This window comes from Papaver somniferum, chromosome 4, assembly GCF_003573695.1.
Source record: "Papaver somniferum cultivar HN1 chromosome 4, ASM357369v1, whole genome shotgun sequence".
Taxonomy (NCBI): Eukaryota; Viridiplantae; Streptophyta; class Magnoliopsida; order Ranunculales; family Papaveraceae; genus Papaver; species Papaver somniferum.
The window spans coordinates 148,462,118-148,475,163 of NC_039361.1; the positions used below are offsets into that span (position 1 = coordinate 148,462,118).

Here is a 13,046-nt window from a genome sequence, read left to right on the forward strand (position 1 = left end):
TTATAGATCATCAATTATAATATCCAACCTTTGGTTGTTGATTTACATTGATTGATCCTTGGATATTGGTCTTTGGTACCATCCAAGTTATTCCTTGTATTTGATTAAAGACTCGCTGATTTCTATTAGCTTGAGTAAATCAAATCAAGAGAGAGATATTAATCCTTGATATACTTTAATCTAGATTGAATCTGACTGTCTAGTTGATTCTCTAGCAAAGTATATTGGAGTTAGTCCATACAGATTGCTAAGCTAAATATTGGGTGGTGTTGTTAGACCCCCGCTTTTTCACTAATCCCCATACATTTTGTGTGATACTAGTTGCGACTAGAGTCGATTCTCCTTTAACCTTAGGTTTTTCACGAAACCCTGTAGGTTAACGACTCAAAGACTTCATTGGGATTGTGACCCAACTATTTTCTCTGTAGTTGTGTGTTCTGATCTTGCCATGTTCTATCGTATTAAGTACTATCTTCTCTAATATTTTCTCGATATTGATTCTCCGATAGGCAAGATAAAGAGTAGTCACAAACATCTTTGTCTCATCATTTGTCATTCCACAATATCTTGTTTCGCTACCATACGATTAAGATTATTGTGAGGTGATTGATATTTCTAGGGGTTGTTCTTCGGGAATATAAGTCTGGTACTTCAATTGGTTCCTGTTCACCTTGATTTATCAAAAGACGGAATAAAACTCGTAGGTTTATCTGTGGGAGACAAATTTATCTATACAATAGATTTTTCTGTGTGAGACAGACTGGTTTATCAAGTCTCCGACTTTGGGTCGTAGCAACTATTAGTTGTGGGTGCGGTCAGCTAAGGGAATCAAGCTGCCTAGAGTCCTACTGGGACCCAGAGACGTAAGGAGTGCAACTGTACCTTGATCAGTGTGAGATTGGTTAGGGCACACTACATTCCAGTCTGAAGTTAACTTGGAGTAGTCTAGTGTCTGTAGCGGCTTAATACAGTGTGGTAGATCGTTAAAATTTGTCAACCCTTAAACAAGCTCAAAAATCAAAAAGCTTCTTTACTAAAGCTAGGAAATTTCCTGAGCATCAAAAATTTGGGGTAGTTCGTCAAAAACGGACACCGTATGAAGATTTTATAGAATTAACGAAGACCTAACTTCTGAATTTTCTGGTGACGAATGATGACAAAATTTCTCATTCATGGATCTTCATAAGTTCAATCATCAATTAAATATTGGGTTATTTGGTTTTTGATACTTAGATTTTGACCGAAACCTAGGTTTGGTCTAACATTTATCCAGCCTTTGCATTTGGTCTAAAGACCAACGTTGACCCCCGTTCACTCAGTTGAATGTTGATTTTTGTTATTTGTTAAAAAAAAACAGTTGATGCCATTAATGGCAACGTTAGACACATGACTCACATGTAGGGATAAATTCAGACGGGTCTATTTTTCTTATGATTAATCGATTTTGACTCCCATAATTTGTTGAGTTCCCCGGGTTGCTGAAGTTGAGAGCTTTCCGGCGATTCCTTAACGAGCCGAGTCCGATCAAATCCAAAAACCGCAACCCTAGATTTCCCACTAATTACAAACTCTTCTGAATCAACTCCCACATTAACAAACTCTTCCAAATCAGCCATTGATATCAAAGCCATCTTGACAGCCTAAGAATCATTTTCCAGTTTTCTCAAAACAGCCTAAGAATCAATCGGCTAAAAAGGTACTCTTTCCAATAAGCAAATAGAAACCATTGCTCTTGATCAAGGAAGATTTGGTGAATTGGTTTTGCTTGATTTAGGGGAATTTTGTTTAGATCCATTGCTTGTTTTTGATAAACTAGGATCTGCTTGTTTTTGGTGGATTGGGTTTGTTTGTTTTTGATTGATGAATTTGGGAATTTTTAGCATGTGTAAAATTGAGATTTTTTATTTGATGGTTGCAGTGGTAACAAGAGGTAACTTTGTGTCATGAACCGAGGTGTGATTCACAACAAGAATATATTAGAGATAGTAGTAACGTCAAGATCCTCACGGATCAAGCCTCCCGGTTCTGAAGAACACGAATTGATCGATTGAAACGATCTACTCTTTTCACTAATTTCTTAGATAGTTCCTCTCTTACATACTTTGTACCATTATAAAGCTAGACGCAATGAAACCACCCTAGATCTAACGGCTACAATGCCACCACAAGCTTACAGCTAAACCACTCATTACAAAGGATAAAGACACTCCTACTACAACTAAAGGCTACCTACGATACTAATTGTGCTAAATACCGTCATCGAAATGATATGTGCACCTTCCTCCTAGGCTTGGGAGTTATACTCAATAACTTTGTTCCTTGTTAATGTAATGTCATTTTATTTTATGGTGGCTAACCCACCACCCACCCGACCAAACCCGCCGTCACAATGGGTCGGGTGAAAACCGACCCATTGTGTTGTTGGGTCGGTTGCGGGTGACAACTTCTGTTACCCGCCATCAGTGGGTCGGGTGGTGGGTGAGGCCAAAACCGACCCAAACCGACCCATGTGCAGCCCTAGGTTTCTCGCTAGTTATATCAGTTACAGAAGGTAAGATTTGGAATTATTTCAACTGGCTCGCATGTGTGCTGCAGTTTTCTGGACGAGCGGATGATCCAACAACAACATGTTTTTGGATCAACGATTAAATTTATTTTTAAGACTTGACTAGCCATTAACCGGGTCATAAAAACTGGATTAACCAATAACTCCTAGAACTCGAAAGTATCCTACCTACCTCGGATACCCGTTAATAAACTGAAATGGCTTAATAATCTTTTTTCCTCTCCTTCTTAGGTTTTCGTCATTTTAAAAACACATCAGCAGTAAAAAGTGAAGAGGGGGTTAGTCCTCGAGTGATTTCAGGGGAGTTGAGTGTATTTTAAATCTCAGGAATTTTAAGAGAGTTTGAGAGAGTGTAGGGAGTTTGAGAGAGTTTGGTGTTTTTGAGTTCAGGGAGTTTGGGGGAGTGTAGGGAGTTTGAGAGAGTTTATTAGAGGGAGTTTGGGGGAGTTTGAGAGAGTTCACTCCTAACTCATTCTCTTTTAAGAAACAATAAAAGGGAGCTGAACTTAATTTCAGTGACGGGTTTTTATGATCATCTTCACAAGCAGCTGCCGTCATTTTCTCTACTTCTATTTCATTACTAGGTTGGAATGGGTGCATAAAACATAGATGGGTTTTCCCAGTGCTCTAATTTCATTTGCAGGGAAAAGAAGATACAAGAAGCAACAAAGAAAATAAGAAGCTGAAGGTACTGTTGGTTGAATTCAGGCAGTGTTGGTGCCGTTAAGAAGAATTTGAAATGCTGATGTCGAGGAAAGGAATGCTGCAGAAATTATGGAGCTAAACCTGTGGTATTGGTCTGAAGTTGGTGGATTATAACGAGCTGAACCTGTGCCTTGCAGTTGTGCGTTTGCGGTTGGCTAAGAAAGGAATGGACTGAGATGGGAGTTGTCTGAGGTTGCAGGGAAGAAAAGTTGGTGTTTTTGCAGCAGCTGGTTATGGAGATTGCAGATGTGTTGAGTCTGTGCATTGCAGGGAAGTAGGCTGTTCTGTTCACAACACAGCTATTGAAAGCTTGAGTCTGTGGTTGTGTCTGAAGAGGGAATGTACTGAGATAACAAATGGGTTCGATTGATGAGTTTGGTGATGACCTGAGATAATGGAGATGCAGTATGGCGACGAACTGAAGCGGGTATGGAAGTGAAGTTGCAGTGAGGCCATGGGAGATTGCAAGTCTGAACTGGTAGGATGAGCTGGAAATGGAATGTGTGTTGAATGTTTGATCAGTTGGTGGCGGTATTAAGCTTGATGTTGAACTGGGATTGCAGTCAAGAGCAGGAGTATTGTGAGAGTCAGTGTAGATGGTGCTGCAGTTTGATATTGCTGCCAGAGATGGCTGTGGGTATTGGTGGTGACAGTCAGGTAAGGCGGAATCAACTATAGAGAATGAGATGGTGAATGTGCAGCTGATCATGGCAATGGTGAACAAGGTCTAGAATGGAATTGAGCTACAGTTGTATGAAATGGGTATGAGTGTTGACGGAAGGGAATGGATGCTAACTGATTAAAGCAGAGACGAGTCTGGTATTGAACCTGACTTGCAGGTGGTTATAGTTACAGCAGGGAAAGAATTGAGATGTTGTTGCTTGAAATAAATGGTACTGATGATGGTGGTGGTGGTGCGAAACAAGGGACTGAAATGAGTTCGATGTTGGCGGTGATGGAATGAAGCTTAACAGAGAACAATGGAATGCAGCAATGTTGTGTGCTGAGATATGGGGGCTGGAGCTGATTGTGTGTGTCGGTGTCGCAGCAAGAAGGAGAAATTCAAGGACTGGAATAGCAGGAAACTGCAGCGAAGGAGAGTGAGATAGTCGTTGTCCTGGTTGTGCTAGAATTGCAACTTCCAGATCTTTCTTGCACACTATGACTGGCTGCAATGGACGTTTCTGACACATATCTTTCCAGTTTTTCTTCAGAAACATGACCTATATCCTCTTTGAGATGGACTTGTACAACTCCACAGCCAGCATACCCAGAAATAGAACATGAATTTGTTCCCTTCTTCTTCTTCCGACCTACTTTACCTTTTTTAACTCCACCTTTGGCTTTAGCCAACTTTGTACTCTCAGGATGCCTACTGGAACAGCAACAGTGGCCTCATTTGGATCAGCATTTTTCACATCAGAATTTGTAGATACTGGAGCATCTTTTACAACTTCATCCATACCAGTATCATAACTGCAACTAAGATCTTCCGGTTCTTCACTTTTCATGTTAGTGAACGTCTTCTTGTTGGAAAGAGAAGTCGGCACTTCTTTTGACTCAGGAAAGGAAGACTGGAGCACCATCACCAGCAGATGTTGGTCCAATCATTGATCAGCAACATCCTCCCAGCCAAATGGAAACCCCACAATGAAACGACTGCAAACCTGCTCATAGTGTAGGTATCCATCAATAGATAATACTAAATTCCTCTAATACCAGAACAGGTATCGTAATTTGATACTCAATGTGCACATACTGTTCTCAATGCAAACTTTCAATGACCCATAGTTAGATACTATATTCCTCAACAAGGACCAAAATTGACTTGCCAATGCATTTGTTCGCAATAAACTAATAACCAAAAAAGGACTGAAATAATGCAGGTTGTAATCCATAACATCACTTGTAACCTAAAAAGCATAACTCATATGGATTTTTTTGTTTACGAAGCTTACGCATTTAGTCATTTGGAGAACAATTTATATGCACAAACTAAAATTACTCCATTTCAACATGAGACAAGACAAATCAAAAAGGCATAACTAAGAAGAATAAAGACACAGTAGTAGTAGTAGTAACAACCTCTGGAGTTCAAGAGGTTGTTACTAGGGAGTTCAAGAGCTTTTTTTAAACTCCCCAACGACTAACATGTGTTTTCTAGGGAGTTTAGGAGACTCCTCTAAACTCCCCCACGACTAACGAGGATTTGGAGAGACTCCCTCAAATTCCCTGGAGAAAACCTAAATACATTAAAATCTCTCGAACTCTCCCACGACTAACGCGCGAGACGTTTTTTTTCACTCCCTTCTCTGTTGTCTTCTTTCTTTTCTCACCATACCGTATGGAAGTTCGAACTTCGTAAAAGCCCTCGTCCCAGATCAAACTCTAGCAGGAGAACTTGTTTTTTTCAACGTAACCCTTTCTCCTGTTCTTGCTCCATCTAACAAGGATTTACAACAGGTAAATTGAGGTTTGATCATGAAATCAAGCCCTAATTTCTAAATAAATGAGATTTTGTGAAAACTTAACATGCATGTTAACTGATTGATGAAATTCCTCATAGAAACTATAATTCAGTATATGTAGAGTCAGTTTGGTGCTGCAGAATTCATATATTTGGTTGAGTGATTGTGAGTTTATACAAAAAAAAATATAATCGATTTGTTTATTGAAATCCAAATTGAAACCCTGAAAGTTCTAAACACTCTGGTGTGGTCTTGCCTACTCTCTCTATCTAAATTGCTATCTTGAGTTACGAGTGGGGGGTTTGGCTCCTAGCTGTTAAGTTTTGGGTTTCTGCAGTTCCGAGAAACTTAAATTGTGTTGAATGTTAAATTTGACATTGTTTATATATGTATAATTGTGTTAATGAAATGTTTATATATGGATGGAACATATGCTGATCTCTCCATTGGCTTGCACTAATCATTGGAGGCCAATGGGTATTTTTCTTGGTTTCATTGTTTCTTTGAATCATTCTCATGTTACAACATCTCCGGTATGGTGGTATATGAAATTTAATAAGCCTACGGAAGACTACTGTTGCTTTATGGCTAAGCTTGATTGCTTTCTAATTCAAGTAACTTATGTTCTTATATAAATTAAAATTTTAGATCAGTCTGCACACGTTAGTGGCATCTCATCTGGAGTTGTTGTACAGTTTATCATCACCTTTGTCTTTGATGCCTTAAGCTTCGGTTTGTCTTGGTAGATACAATAACTTGATTGGTGAGCTACATGTTCAGCTGAAAATTGGTCCAACTATTAAGTAGAATTCTTATTTTAGGTTTTCTGCTTTAGAAGGATTCAACAAAATAGTGCATAACATGAACCCTGCATATTGAACAACTGATGCCTTCTAGCCTTAGGCTTATACCATGTTGACAGAATTTCACCACTAACTGATGTCTTGCTAATTTCATCTCGGACTCGAGGTTGCATAGAATTTCACCTTTTTTTTCCCTACGATTGGAGTGAAAGCGTTGCAATCTTATTAGTCCTCATTGTGTTTTCCCTTGGTTTGATTGTGCTCTACTTTTTCATGCCAGGAAATTGTCTGTATCTATTAAATGGAGGTTACAGGGGGTTAAAGCTTTTTCACGTGTCCATGCTCCCTATAAAAGATAACCCCACCACCACCGATTCAGAAAAACCCTTGGACTCTACAAACACCGCCTCCACCAAAATGGACAAAAACTCTTTCCTCGTATTAGCAGCACTGGGAGGTGACGACGGCCTTGAAGAAGAATCAGGGAAATCAGTAGTAGAAGAAGAAGTTACAAACACTGAAGCTACTACAACTACAAGCAAAAAGAAAAAGTAAAAATACTAAAAACTTGAATTTCTCTCTTCTCTAGTATCACTGTCAAAATCTATGTTTTTTGAATATTTTTTGGTGATGGCAGTGCTAAGAAGAAGCTGGCAAAGCAGAGGAAGAAGCAGAAAGATCATGAAGCAAAGATGCTTAAAGAAGAAGAAGATAAGAAGGTATGGGTCTAATTTATTTTGATTATTTTGAATCCATTAATTTATTCAAAAAGTTTCGACTTTTTATTTTAAACTCTTTGATTCATTGTAGGCACTAGCCATGACGGGTCTAAGCTTAGTGATCCTGAACCAATAACAGCAGCAGCAGCTGATGAAGAAGATATGGACGGTATGGACCCTAATGGAAAGGGGCTAAAAGAAGAAGAAGAGAAGGTAAAATTACAGACCCTTATTTACTAATATTATTCAAAAACTTTATAAGTTCTTATTTTAAACTTTATGATCTTTTGTAGGCACTACCCATGATGGGGTCTAAGCTTAGTAATCCTGAACCAATAACAGCAGCAGCAGCAACAACAGCTAATGAAGAAGATATGGACTCTAATGGAAAGGGGCTTAAAGAAGAAGAAGAAGAAGAGAAGGTAAAATACAAACCCTTTGGACAAAAAGTTTCAATTTCAACTTTTATTTTAATCTTACTCTGTTTTTTGATTATTTGTAGGAACTAAGCATGATGGGGTCTGAGCTTAGTAACCCTGAACCAATAACAGCAGCTGATGAAGAAGATATAGACCCTGATGTAGGTTATTTGTTTTTTGTCTTATAAATTGAAACTTTTTTTGTATTTTGATTTGCTTATTCAGTATTGATGTTGATCTGCTGTTTTGTATGATGTTGAATTATAGCAATTTCGTGCGAGCAGGCTTAAAATGGTTGAATCGCTTAAGAACTCAGGGGTTAATCCATATCCTCACAAATTCCAAGTTACAATGACTATTGCTACATACATTAGAATGTATGAGACACTTGGAGCTGGTGAACGTCGGGAAGATGTAGTCGTGTCATTGAGCGGTAAGGAGTTCTGTCTACGAAGGGAATTTTGTCTGCTGGCAATTTTCATTTAAATCTTGTTTGTTTTGCTTTCTTCAGGAAGAATTATGCAGAAGAGAATGCAGTCGGCCAAGCTAAACTGTTATGGTTTGTCCGAATTTGGTGGTTCAGAGGTGCAAATCATGGTTGATATTAGGTATAAATGACTATGATAAAAGTGGTTTCGTATTTCCAATGAATTTATCTCCATCTCTGTGTCGTAGTAATATTTGAAATTTCTATTTTCGTGTAGTAATTCTGATCTGGACGTAACTGAATTTACACGCTTCCACTCTTGTGTCGAACGTGGTGATATTGTTGGTGTTACGGGATTTCCTGGTATTATGACTTGCAATGTTATTCCTTTTAAAGTCACTACATTTGAAATTGTATATGAAGCATCCCTTACTATCTTTGAATTGTACAAAAGTCTAATCTAAATGGATATTGTTGTTTCAATTCGAACTTTGCGCTCATTTGTGACAATAATAGTAAAATGGGATTACTTTACAGGAAGGTGCCAGAGAGGAGAATTGAGTCTCTTTCCTAGATCTTTTGTTGTTCTAAGTCACACTCTTCAATTGATGCCAAGAGGGAAAGCAGGTCCTAGAGGTGATAATGCAAATGTCAAGGTGATAATATATCTTAGACCAATGTACCTTTTCAACAAAGCAATGCATCTGATAGTACTTCTTAATCCCATGTTTCTAGTTTGTACCTTGACTTGATATTTCTGTTACAGGAAACAAGATATTTCCAACGTTACTTGGACTTGGTGTTGAATAAAGAGGTGCCTCAAATATTCAGCACTCGAGCTATGATTGTTGATTATATAAGGAAATTCCTCAAAAATCTTGACTTTTTGGAGGTTTGACTAGATCCTGCTCTTTTTCTTTTTGTGATGTTATCATTCGTGAACCGTACATTGATTTCACAATTTTGTCAACATCAGGTAGAAACCCCCATGATGAACATGATTGCTGGTGGAGGCAATCCATTTATTACTCATGATAATGACTTCAACATGAACCTATTCACGTGTGTCCCCCCTGAAGTTTATCTTAAACAGCTTGTTGTTGGTGGACTTGAACGCGTCTTTGAGATACGAAAACGCTTCAGCAACGAAGGTATTGATTTGGCAGATAATCCAGAGTTAACTATATGTGAGTTTTACGAAGCTTATGCAGATTACTATGACTTGATGGCTCAAACGGAGAAGATGTTGAGTGGTAAGGAGTGCATTTGTGTTGCTTCTTTATTACGCCTTCCTTAGTGTCTGCGAGTGGATGTTAACAATGTTATTCAATTGAAACAGATATGGTAATGGAACTAACCGGTGGCTATACAGTCAAGTACCATGCAAATGGGTTTCACAAGGATCCGATAGAGATTGACTTCACTCCTCCTTTTAGGTGTTTCTTTATGCATTTCCTTTATCCGAGTAGCGTTACTTTGTTGTCCTGTTGGAATTAATGGAACTGATCATGTGGCCTTTTGGGAATTCTGTAGAAGGATTGACCTGATAGAAGAGTTGGAGAAGATGGCTGATCTTAAGATACCCGAGGATCTATCAAGTGACATAACCAACAAGTATTTGCTGGATGCCTGCATCAAGCTTGATGTCAAGTGCCCTCCTCAAACAACAGCGTGGTTGTTAAACAAGGTAAATCTACTCTGAATCGAGTAATATCTATAATAAGATGGCGCTTGGAGATATCCTGCTTCCATAGTTTCTTACGAAGATCTCGTTCGCTTGCGTTATGATTTAACTTCTTTACGGTTGAGTTTCTTACGACGATCTCGTTCGCTTGCGTTATGATTTAACTTCTTTACTGTTGAGGTTATATCGATACTCATCGCTCCATTACGACCACTGCTAGAAGGCATAATTTGATCGATCGCTAAAAGTAATTTGATGTTTAAGCTTCAGGATCAAGTTTTACACATGGTATGACTAGAAGAACTAATCGAACATTTATGTCAAGATGTGTCTAAGAACCAAGGCTGTTGCCGCATATGGTCTAGGAACGAAAAGTTTCCTGTCGAAGCATTGTACCATAAGGATCAATGTGTTTTCAGATTTCCTTGACGAAACTGGAAGGGTCCGCTTGATCCAGGACCAAGGTTGCAGATGTGCACTTCATAGGTTGCAATTGCTAGTTAAATTGATAAATTGAATCATGACAGCTTTGTCTTTAGGTTTATTGCTAAAGAGCATCACAGTTTTTCTTTTAATTTGTTAGTAGTTGTAGATATAATAGTAACTTGGAATCAGCAGGGAGGAAACATCATTCGCAATTTAGTAGATTGCCGAAATTAGATGATGTATTTGCTCATAGGAAATTGAGATGACAGAGAGGAAACATCTGCGCAGAACCTGATAGAAGGTTAGAAACACAAAGGAAGGCAACATGCATGATTCTCACAAGTCTGTATGTTGGTTCTGTACCTGTCTTTGATCTACCTTGCAGACAGTTAGAAACACAAAGGAGGGAACTCGAATGATTCTCACAAGTCTGTATGTTGATTATGTACCTGTCTTTGATATATTGATTTTCTTGAGGTAGAGCGGTATTGACATTGACTGTTTGGGGTTGTTCTGAAGGTTTAGTCCCCTGGTTCATCAGAACTAGTTGAAATGCTTTCATGCTTTGCTCTAGTTTCTGCTTATGCCACAGGAAGAAATGCTTCGTTACTGCTCTCTTAAATAGATTATGACATTTATATCCAGACTCCAGAGAGAGTTCTTTAGCAATGGATGCATTTTCTTTTCTAATATTACACTGCTGTGCTTGAGTGTTTACTTCGTGCTTAATTCTTCTTTATCATTTTATTATTATCTTTAGCCGACATGAATTGTAGTATGTAAGAAGACAGTAGCTTGAAGCTTTAATTTGAATGCCCCATAGTTGTTCTCACTCCTATTTGCAACTGTGCAGCTTGTTGAACATTTCCTGGCGGAGACGTGTGTTAATCCAACCTTTATCATTGACTATCCTGAGATTATGATCCCCTTGGCGAAGTCGCATAGATCAAGGCGAGGCTTGACCGAATGTTTCAAATTGAACATCAACAAGCGCGAAGTACGTTGATGAAGTTTGTTCATGCTTCATTGATATGTTTATATGTTGTTCTTTTCCTGACTATGATGAGGTGATCAGGTTTGCAACGCATACACAGAGTTGAACGATCCCGTGGTACAACGTCAGCGATTTGCCAAGCAACTACAGGTAGCTTTCCGCGTCAGTTATCTTCTTGTTGGTTATGCTGCACCTTCTGTTCTTATTCAAATAAATACGAATATGATTTCAGGACGCGCTGTTAGGTGAGTCAAGGCCATTAGACCAGCTCCTCGAGGCATATTGCACGGCTTTGGAATATGGATTACCCCCCACTGCTGGGTGGGTTTTGGGGATTGATCGGCTGACAATGCTGCTTACTGATTCACATACTATGAAGGTGTGTTATTACGAAATTGATGCATACCATATCCTAATGCATGTCACAATAACTTTATTTCTTAGTTTTGTATCTCAAGCATGCTGTTTTGCCATCTACCTTGCAGGAGGTAATTCTGTTTCCTCCCCTCCATGGTGCATTTACATAAATCCATCAACGCTCCAGTCACTTTTCTCAGGGGGCAGGGTTTGGTAGACCACAAGTTCACTAATATTTTAATTCTTCAGAATTTTAGCCCATATCAAGAATTTGTGAGCTGTTTTGGCGGATGTATATATGCGCATCGTTATAATGAGACTTGGTCGAGCTATTATATTTTTGAAGCGATCCACTGGTAAATGATGAAAGATGCTAACGAAAATTCTTATACTGGTTTGAATAGTGGGAACAACCGCCTTTTCTTATTTATTTAGCTACGGAAAATGATAGACCTCCCCTCTAGCTTCTTATAGGTTCAAACGAGTGACTTGGTTCCTCTCAGTTAACGGGTTCAAGGTTCAGGACAGCGAATACGCATTTAAATGCTCCTTAAACTCTGCACACTATTTTATTTTTTGGTCTTCTTTTTTATGTTGCAAATACCATAGTTATAATTTCTCCCCTTCAAATGATCAACTAAGTAGAAATATCTTTTCCTTCTTCGGCAATAAAACTGAAAATCAAACTTAAGAATCCATTTCCTAAACCAATAGCACCTGAAGTCTTCATTGGTGTAATAAATAAGCATAAACATCTTTGTTGTCCATAAAAGAGCAATAAACTACATCTCAATTCTCTGATGAAGCTAGAATTGTCCATAAAACAGCAATAAACTACATCTCAATTCTCCTGGGCCTAAATTTGCGTGCTCAGGAATACCCCTTGTTTAGATATGGATTATGGAACCTATCATGGTTTTGTCATTGATAATATTCTATCTGGTTTTGTCAGCGAAAATATCCTATCTGGTTTTGTAGGAGTGCAGGGATAAAATGATTTCAAGTGGATCATCATATTCGAATGAGTATACATACTTTTTTGTGACAAAACTTAGCTGCATTTTGCTGGACTTGGCACCTCAAGTAATAAGTTTCCCCTGCACCTGTTCTTTCCTTTTTCTTTTTTTTTTGCCGAATTCCATTCTTGGAATTATGTCTGGCAATTTCTTCTGTCGTGCAAACCACCCTCAGATTTCAGTTTCCTGGCAAATGACTGCCGTTTAGAAAAAAAAATCCGTATCTGCCAGCTATTTTCTCTTGGTCAAACCAATAGTGGTGTTCTTTTGTAAGACCAAAAGGTAGCCCTATAGTTTGGTAGCGTAGTGTCTAATACCCAAGGAGGCAGGTAAAACAATGACAATGATTTTGTTTTACAAAACAAACAAATTTGTGGGTCATGTTTGTTTTTTGTTTAGACCGCAAACTGAAATTAGAGACACTTGCTTAATTACTCTCCAAATCTTGATTAGACTTTTCTC

The 13,046-nt window shown here is 38.5% G+C and overlaps 1 protein-coding gene across 1 annotated transcript; it reads left to right on the forward strand.

Moving 5' to 3' along the window:
- The first annotated feature begins 5,564 nt into the window (after positions 1–5,564).
- LOC113274347 (lysine--tRNA ligase-like) lies at positions 5,565–12,123 on the forward strand. Its single transcript, XM_026523759.1, has 18 exons — positions 5,565–5,734; positions 6,823–7,093; positions 7,180–7,261; positions 7,353–7,474; positions 7,555–7,683; positions 7,764–7,841; positions 7,948–8,113; positions 8,192–8,288; positions 8,385–8,470; positions 8,645–8,763; positions 8,874–8,999; positions 9,084–9,360; positions 9,447–9,543; positions 9,641–9,794; positions 11,071–11,214; positions 11,293–11,361; positions 11,444–11,590; positions 11,697–12,123. Exons 4-18 carry the CDS (start codon positions 7,424–7,426, stop codon positions 11,736–11,738), a joined length of 1,782 nt encoding a protein of 593 aa, XP_026379544.1. The 5' UTR covers positions 5,565–5,734; positions 6,823–7,093; positions 7,180–7,261; positions 7,353–7,423; the 3' UTR covers positions 11,739–12,123.
- Positions 12,124–13,046: the final 923 nt, after the last annotated feature.